At 39.3% G+C, this 9,353-nt stretch overlaps 2 protein-coding genes across 3 annotated transcripts; both read right to left on the reverse strand.

The window, feature by feature from the left end:
• Positions 1 to 3,518: 3,518 nt before the first annotated feature.
• Positions 3,519 to 7,273, reverse strand: rmp64 (ribonuclease MRP subunit p64). Of its 2 annotated transcripts, none has more exons than XM_026294609.2 (9): positions 7,168 to 7,273; positions 6,838 to 6,992; positions 6,554 to 6,642; positions 6,121 to 6,249; positions 5,863 to 5,940; positions 5,465 to 5,751; positions 5,140 to 5,198; positions 4,822 to 5,018; positions 3,519 to 4,719 (listed from the first exon to the last, which is right to left on the reverse strand). In XM_026294609.2, the coding sequence occupies exons 1-9, from the start codon at positions 7,250 to 7,252 to the stop codon at positions 4,380 to 4,382; spliced, it is 1,419 nt and encodes a 472-aa protein (XP_026150394.1). In that variant the 5' UTR covers positions 7,253 to 7,273; the 3' UTR covers positions 3,519 to 4,379. The 2 variants fall into 2 exon arrangements, with proteins under 2 accessions (XP_026150394.1, XP_026150393.1); XM_026294608.2 differs by having other exon boundaries at positions 3,522 to 4,719; positions 4,822 to 5,036.
• Positions 7,274 to 7,722: 449 nt separating this feature from the next.
• Positions 7,723 to 9,080, reverse strand: tex30 (testis expressed 30). Its single transcript, XM_026295741.1, has 5 exons — positions 9,035 to 9,080; positions 8,523 to 8,759; positions 8,397 to 8,448; positions 8,069 to 8,283; positions 7,723 to 7,949 (listed from the first exon to the last, which is right to left on the reverse strand). Exons 1-5 carry the CDS (start codon positions 9,044 to 9,046, stop codon positions 7,788 to 7,790), a joined length of 678 nt encoding a protein of 225 aa, XP_026151526.1. The 5' UTR covers positions 9,047 to 9,080; the 3' UTR covers positions 7,723 to 7,787.
• Between the last annotated feature and the right edge of the window lie 273 nt (positions 9,081 to 9,353).

The following is a 9,353-nucleotide window of genomic DNA, read 5'->3' on the forward strand; positions in this document are numbered from 1 at the left end:
TGACGTCACTACCGCCACTCGTTCAGCCTGTCATTGTTCGATTTTCACAGAGGCAGAAACAAATACATCGTTGCCTCTCTCATTGCTATAAAATATAACTATTTAAACTTTGTCAGACTAATATTGATATGGCGGTTTTCAAAGCTGATGCAAGGCTGCCATTGTTTTGGTTTTATTTGTTGATTAATTTGCCTGTTGTTGTCTTCAGATGCATGTCTTACCATAAGTCTAAAAAACTAGGCTATTAAATTCACTTAGTTCTATAGCTGTTATCCTCTAAACTGAACCATGTTCTGTAGTGTTGGGTTTGTAAATATCTATAGCACAGAAATTAAAAAAAGGATTTTTTACAGCCTGCAGCATATCGTGGAAATTGGTTAGTAAAACCAAAGATATCTGGCTATGTACCATTTAAGACTCCTCTGGGTCCAATTTCAAAATAACCAATGAAAATGTTTGCACTCAAAATTCCCCAAAATACTAACACCTTGGTACAGCTGCCTTTTAGTGGGTATGTACAAAATGCTTGTGTAGCCTATTTGTTTCTCAGACATAGCAGCAAAATATGATAGAAGACACCATGATATCCAGCAATAGTCTCTGAGTGAGCTGCTTCACTGCTCCTGTATGAATATAGCAAAAGTTTCTTTAGTTAGTTTCTTGTATTTTTTTTAGTTAAACTGGAAACCCAAAGACACTTATGATAATACTTTGGCCTACTTTTAATCATATAAAAAGGAATTCTCAAATTGAGCTAGTAAATTTCATGTCGTTTATAATGTGTAATGGCATACACAATGCAGTTATTTATACTTATGTAAGAGTATATTATCTGACCCCAAATGAGGAGACAGAAGTGCAAACAATAAATCCATCTCTGGTAATGGAACAATAGTATTTTAGATTATATTTGTAGGATTGACTAAAAACCTTCCTGTCCTAACAAATTCTGTTTACACAGGTATGTAGACCATTGGCCTTAAAGATGGAAAATGAAGGTTGGCATATGCCGCATTCTTTTCATGTCTCAGCCCTCAAAGGTGCTTTGTGCTCATTTTTTATACCCTGGAGGTTTTTCTTCACATATGTTTGATGTGGATGTTGGATTTGAACAGAAAAAAACATAAAACACAATATTGATGAAAGATTCAGTTAAAGAAATGATTATATAATTTTTCACAGTGTGAATACAAAGTGCTTCCATACAGCAAAAAAAGCATCTATGTAAAATTTGAACTTTGTTAACAGGATTATTAAGCAAAAACTTGTGTACATGTAGACAAGGTATTACATTAACTACTTCTACACATAATTGTAGCATTGAAGAAATGTAATAGACTGATATTATTGACCCCGTTGCCCTAACGGATGCACTGTTTATATCCAATGTCCCCCCGTGGCATTAATGAGGATTTGTACCATTTCGCTACTGGTTTTCCCACTTTGTTCTTGGTCTTGCTACAGTTTTATGTTCCGAGACCAGGCTGAGTAATGAATGGCATTATGATCCAGGTTTGCCTCAACAGCTCCACTTTGCTTTTTGTGTCTCTGCAGAGGTAATGGTGCGATTCATTTAATACACCTCTGAGTATAGATGTTAAGAATTCCTTAGTTCTGTGCCATACAAATGTTTATGGACTCTCTCACCTTGCTGCTATTAGGAAAGAAGAAAAATAAATTGAAGAACAGCATATTGTGAGTCCAGGCCTTTGTATTTTTACTACCTTTAAGTAACACCATAAAATTAGCTTGCAATAGTAAACAGACAGCTCAACATTACTCTAAGCTGAGACAGCAGACTGTGCCGAAGATTTCCTGTCCCAGCCAGAAAATGATGTAGTTGCTACCATTATGTAGTTGAAAAAGAGCCATTCTACCAGAACTACCAATCCTGTAAGTGGGTCATGTTTTTATAACTTGAGCAGCTTATTATTCTTAGTCAATAAGTTTGTTGTAATTACTAATTTCAATATTTAACATAGTTTTACTGCTCTCTGACAACAAATTGTAGTCTCTCCATAAGCATCTTATCATTTTATAAATGTGCTTATGGTTAAGTTAAAAAAGACAAGGTCAATGTAAACATAATTACCTTAACACCATGAGATATACACATACCCACACTGCTAAAGTGCGTTGGTGGCATTATATAAATAATGCACCACTTACACATCTCTACATTACTACATTGAGTTTATATATTTTATTTTATTCATGCCGTTTTAGATTAATTTGTACACTGTTTTCACTTCTATTACAGAACGATTTGCAAAATAATAGAAGCATTGATTTTCCTCATTTATATTTCACTCCATGTCATTAAATGAAATAAGTTGAGGCAGGTTTTCATAAGGTTTGCTCATATTTATCTCCTCTTACGAGCCAATGGATTTGTACTGTCAATCAAGTGCTAAAATCTGGATAATAATAGCATTATCACTCCAACTTCTACCACAGAACAAATTCTGAAAGTCTGACTACTGAAGTGCCTTTATGTACACAGTCTAGATCTTCAAGGCTTTACTTCTGCTCATTTCAATCATTGTCACAGAGTGGAAAAGCTACCCTTCGGTAAGTCAGTTACTGTAGATGAAATCCCAGAAAGCACAAGAATCAGGAATCTGCAGACTCATATGCTCAAATAGGGCTGGTAAGTTGATATGCCTCAGTGAGGTGGAAAAACTGTATTGTTTGAGTTGTGCAGATGGGAGGACTGGGTCTTCTTTGGCAGAGGCTAAGATGCTGTTGCAGTTTGCAAGAAAACCCTTCAGCTCCCAATTTAGTGCACATTCTCCCCTCCTGAGCAATGATGGTTACTATAGAGTGCAAGACACCTGCATGGTTTTGATGTGATGACACTCCGACCTGCAGGGCTCTTACGTTTCAAAGGCCCAATACTGAGTCCACCCTGCCTAGCAATATATTGTCAGTGTGTTCTGGTTATATCAGGACACATAGTCTTTGTGGGTACAAAAATTCAAAATAAGAAGACATCAACAACTCTGCTTCTACATGCTGCCACTGCCAAGGCCATTACAATTAACAAGTATAAGGGATTTCATATCTTCAAAAGACTAGCTTACTGTATGGAACTAATCACATATTAATTATCAACTCTATCAGGTAGAGCCAGGAACATCACACGCTGCTCAGTTTCCCTGATTGGTGTCACACCATCTCAAAAGCTCCTCTCAGACAAGTAATCTACCACATCTACAACTTAAAATTGGCTTATCAACAGTATTTTATGGTTTATAAAACAGATTTTAGTTCCTTGTACATAAGCAATTGTATTCTATTATAGTGCTGTTATAAGAGGGCAGAACAGGATGTGCATTTCAAAGCTCATGAATGTATTTCACCTTGTTTGTGCTGTAGCCAGCTAAAGCTTAATTAGTTTTATACCACTAACCTATAGCTTCAGTCTAAAGGATCAATTCAAATTTAACCTACAATGTAATCTTAAGTCTATTGTAATCATCAAACTACTCATCTCACAACTATTCATGAAAGACTGTTCATAAATATATACACTGTACACAAATGTACATTTTTATTGACATGACAAACCAATTTTCTGAAGTAGTCATGCTTCAAAAATTTCAGTGAGGGTCATGACACAGCTATGACAAAATAATTCATTGAACTTTATGTTCTGAGCCAACAGCAGATTTTCTATCTGTAAGTTCCTCCACTTAAAATGCTTAAAAAACAAGTTATTAATTAATGAGTACCCTAACAAGAGTTGAATGTTTCCTTGACTACATCCAAATCACAGAGCTGGGATCAGTAATATGGCTAAAAAGTTGTATCATTTGTCAAGTTGTATTTTTAGTAATTATGACCTTACAGTGTAGTGGCCATTTGTCCTTAACCAAGTTATCAACAAGTAGCTTAATCAAATGGCCACTTAGGACTGTCAAACTTACACATTGGTCAGCAGACTTACAGAAAATAAATGTGCCTGCATCCTCTCTGTCCCTGGTAAAAAACCATGTGCCCTCAGTCCTGTCAGACCCTCCCACGTTGACCTACTTATACCAATTCACCAGCCCCTCCTGTAACAAATGAAATAAGCTAAACAAATGACTAAACAATAAAACACAAATAGCTCCAACAGTCAGTATACAACCCCATTGGGATGCTTTGTTCAGAGGTGCAGCATTCATTCACTTTCAACCAGCAGGGGTCAGTAAAACAATGATTTTGTGAGCAGTACAGTTCTATTACTGTCCAATCATCCGCTGCTGTTCAGCACTCATGTTACAGTACTAGTCCAAATTTCCTCCATTCCTCTTTTCAAAAAAGAGGAATGGATGGTCATTCTGCAGGTAAAGCTCAGCTGCATGCAGACCTTGAATGTGTCCAAATCCAAAGTGTTAAAAACCTGCCAAGGCAAATATATCATCTATGTCATCATTGCCATCACAGTCAGTTGTCTGAGGGGTTGCCTCATATATACTCCTGCTACTTTGGTCATCCTTTGTGCATAAAGATACTGATAACTCTCTCCTCTTCAGGCACTTCTTTAGGTGTTTCTTTTTTACACCAGTTTTGCCTGTGGAAGACTTAAATCGACTTCTGACGGACTGATAAAGAGTCCTCCTGTTAGCATTCCTCCTCATTGCAGCGGTGGCACGACAAGTTCTTGGCACTGATCCTTCAGGAGATAAAGCCCAGCAAACTTCTTGCCTGAAGGTCTGTAACTTCCTCTGTACACTGAGAACATTATATAAAAATGCACATTTAGTATGGAAACTGTATCACAGAATACCACGGTTATTTGTTTCACCCCAACAACTATTGTAGTATTGTTCTTACTTGTAACCTGATGCCTCTAGGGATTTGAACTTTTGGCATTTCATACGCAGAAAGGTTAAGAGCCGTTTTTCCTTTTCCATCCTTTCTGATTTGCACCACAGGATCATTTCTTCAAGAAGGGTTGCCATGTCTGTGAAAGTAGCTGCACCTTTCATTTGTTTCTTTAACTTTTCTTTCTTGTCAACTTTGTGAGTTTCCTGTGGGAGGGTTTTGCCCTTGGGTGTCAAGATATGATGATTAGCTGACAGCACTTGGCAATTCAATATTCTGTAAATAATAAAAGAATACATAAATATTTCATCTGGTTTGCTTACATACCTCTGTGAGATTCCTGAAGACCTTCAGAAAAGGCGTCATGTCAGTATCAAGAACTATATCTGAAAGATAAATAACTTTTAATTCTAGCAGCAATTACAGGTCTTCAAACTATCAGACTAAAAAAAAAAAACATTTCACACATTTATTATCATTAATTATATCATTTTTGTATCTACTCATACTGATGTCAATAATTTCTCTATTGACTGACAAACATTGTGGGGTAGCACTGGGACTGGTATCCCCAGAAATAAAACTATATCAGAAGTTACTGCCTTATACATACATACAAACAAAATACTAAACAATGAGTAAAGCTCCATACCTCTTTCTATAGCAACACCCAGGTCTTCTTTAACCTTCCATGCCTGTCCCTGGTTTGTGACTTTAACAGAAGATTTTTTCTTTGTCTGCTGCTTTGCCTTGTGGTCATTCTTTGGTTGTTTGAGCAGTAAAGATACAGCAGAAGTGCCCAAGAACTGAGCTAAATCTACTGGCAGGGAGAAGTCTGTGAGGAAGGGCATGGGCTGGGCATGGGCTACTTCTTTGTGGAATTCTAGGAGCTGCTGGTAGAGAGTGGACAGGCTGACCAGGACTCCACGAAAAATGACCCTGATGCAGCACAAAGATAAGATATAGACTTTGGAAGGTGTTTATAAACCAATAGAAATCTTATTTCAAACTGCTGTAATTTAAGATGTCACAATGAGGAAAAGTGCTCACCACAGACGACTGAGCATGCTGGTTATCACCACATTCAAGATGATAAACTCCTCCCATTTCATCTGTTGCTTTGAGAGTCTGAAGCAATAACATGTTAAGGACAAACCTACATGGGGACATCTTGAAGGCCAAGAGTGTGAAGCTTAATTCAAACAAAGAATTCTACATTTGGAAACACATAAGGATCTTCAGATTTAAATCACATGATTGATCTAGAACAATTGACCAGATGTTCTGTACCACATTTGGAAAGGATACACAAAAGCTTTGTTGCAGCGACTCAGTGTGCAGCTCATTAGCTTGGCAGCTCCTAGCACTTTGAGACTGAGCCACTCCAGCATGGGCTGACTGGGAACATCACACTGAGCAGTCTTAATGCTCACTCGTCTAAAAACACACACACACACACACACGCACACGCACAGACACACACACACGCACACACGCACACACACACACACACACACAGACACACACAGACAGCAATCGCATTACTGTTAATAAACATCTGCTCATTTTTTTCAGATTCTATGCAGGCATGAATCTGCAGAAATAAAAACAACTGAAGACGGCCTTGATTGACCTTCATTTCCCACAACAGCAAACAGATGTGATGTGGATGAAGGTCTAAGTGTGCATGTTTAAATCACATGGCAAAAACAGGACACCACCTTGAATCAATGCTGCTTACCTTTGAATCCTGTTGGGACACATGTCAGCCAGCTCCTGAAGAACAACTTCAAGCTTCATGTTCTTCAGCCTGTTAACACACTGTTCCACCTGTGAGAGACAAAATATGCAGCACACAGCCAAGAGAGAATATGCAGACTTATTTTACTAGTGATATCTGTTGTTCTCCCACAACCCTAACTTTGTTTAAATCTGAAACGACTAGCAGCCATCACCATAACAAAAATAATTCATATCTCTGGTAATGGCCAGGCAGACAGTGCAGGTTTTATCTGGTGTCCTCACCTGTTGTAAGGCCTTGAAGGTCTTGTTTCCTCTGTAGCTGTTATTTAGGATGTACAGCAGTTCGTACAGAACTCGTATCTCCGTCTGAAGAACCTCACTGCAGATTAGCTTAAGTACCATCTCATTTTCCCTCAACAGAGCTTTAACGTTTGCATCTGAAAAACAGCGACAACATCCAAACATCACCATTTCATTTTTTCATACCCATATATCAAGGCGGACCCATGTCCTCCCACGTGGGTTGCAAGCGTAATATGCACGTCTTTAGTGCTGGTATCTGCACCACATATCAAGATATTAGCTCCTGAACATCAGAGGAATGAGACGTACCTGTTGTTGCGCTGAAATGGATACGGACACTGGAAACGGCACTAGGAAAGGGGATGTTTACCCTGTTCCACGGTTCTCCGGCCATGCTTCCCTGCAAACAACCATGCGGAAGTCAGCCAGCCAATGGTATTGGAGAACGCGGCAACGTCACGTCGTATTAGACACGTGGTTTCAAATAGTGTCAGTATTTAGTTAATGAAAGCTTTGCTGTGTTCTGTCTATCTGCAGGATCTTGGCCATATCAACACTATAGTATTACTGATGAATGCTACTGAGGCTGGAGGCAAATGAATAGCTACACTGGTCAAATACTTAAGGAATAAAAATAAAGGTATAATGTGTTAAATGTGAAAGATTTGTCGGTGTCTAGTGGAGAAATCGCAGAATGCAACCTTTTGAGCACCCATCACCCCCCACCTGTTTGAGTGAGGAAAACCAAACGTCATTCACTGTCTAGAGCCAATTTGGTTTGTCCTGTCTGGGCTACACACTGAGCCTTTCAATATTATCCCCATTGTAAAATTAACCATGAAAATAAAAGCACACACATTCAACTACACTGTATAAAAAATACCCTTTATTTAACAAATAAAATAAAACTATTTTATGATATTAGGTAATCAGTCCTCTTGTTTACTCATCCAGGTAATGACGTGTTCGTTCACTTCATTCAGCACAAAATCTTCTGACCTTCCTTTTACTGTGAGTCCATGGCTGCCTCCTTGTAGCCAGAAAACCTCAGCTTGAGCTTTCAGTTCTTCTACCATCCCATCAAAAAGACCCTAAGGAAAGACAAAAAGCAAAATCACTGCTGTGGCAGGTCTTGTCAATAACACATCACATTATCATAGTGTATATCAAAGTAGATAGGCCAGAATTCAGAGGCACCAGCCACCCCCACCCTATCACACATGTTGTCCTCCGTGCCTGACACAAACAGCACAGAGGTGTGCTCAGGTAATGCCTGGAGATCCTCACTCCGCTGGCGATAGGCATGTGTCTGTCCTGGTGGGTGCAGAGGGAAAGAGAGGCAGATTATGCCCCGCACAGCATCCTTTGTTTGCTCACTCAGCTGCCTGGCTAAAGCTGCAGCCGCACGACATCCCATGGACCTCCCTGTGGACAGGTCACTCAGTGTTAATAGAGACAACAAATCCCACACAAGGAGTGTTACACTAATGCATTTTATGTGTTCCACACATTATGAGCCATTACTAGTGACTACTTACCTCCAACATATACGCGTTTTATGGTAAACTTCTTTAGTGATGTCAAGTAGTCCTAAGGGAGAAAACGCATGTGAAATAACTTACTGATGTAAGTGAACGTCACAGTGCCTGGATGAAAATGCTTACCCACACAGCATGGTAAGCCTTCACTCTGTAACCCAAGTTTAAGCCTTTGCATGTGAAACGAAGACAAAGGAAGCCATTGGACGCAAGAGCATGTGCCAGAGAAACCAGATGTTTGAAGTTCATGTCTCCACCAGCGCCATGTGTGAGTATGACAGCTGTGTAAACATCTTCCCCCGAGTTAGGGACACACAAGACAGCATCCAGATGTTTTGTCCCAAACGGAACCTTCACTGTGTCCTGTAGGTCAATGAGCAGTCACTGAACAACCATTGTTTTCTAGCCTCACTAAAAAACCCTGTAACAACTATAATGTAACCGCTACTGAAACACGCTAGCTGTGAGTCGTGAGCTCTGTTTGTTTTGAACGTGCAATTTCAGGAGATGTATGACGGTCTGTGTTTTTATCTGCACGTTCTTAACATTGTCAGAAAGTCAATAAAACGCTCTCAAGTTAAAGCTACTTTAACTAACACTGGTTTGTGTTACATCCTCTTCAAAGTTAAGTTATTTACCTCGTCAAACATGTCCACATCAAGTTTTCTTCCCTCACGCACAAACATGAACTGGTTACAGATGAGTGACATCTAGCGCTTAGGAGTGGTCATTACAGCTCAATCGCTTTAGTCTACGAAATGAACAAATTTCCAATCGGCAACAGAAGCCTCGAGCTGGCAGTTTCTTTGTCATACTAAAGGACACGTCAGTAGGACAGATGCTTTATGGCTGAAGTTTACAGCTCCTGTGATGTCACACCATGTTAAACCTGTTCTCCTTTTCCTGATCCTATCCATCCTCGTCACTCCCAGAGAGAACCTCAACATCTTCAGCTCT

The sequence above is a fragment of the Mastacembelus armatus genome, chromosome 21, assembly GCF_900324485.2.
Source record: "Mastacembelus armatus chromosome 21, fMasArm1.2, whole genome shotgun sequence".
NCBI classification, from domain to species: domain Eukaryota; kingdom Metazoa; phylum Chordata; class Actinopteri; order Synbranchiformes; family Mastacembelidae; genus Mastacembelus; species Mastacembelus armatus.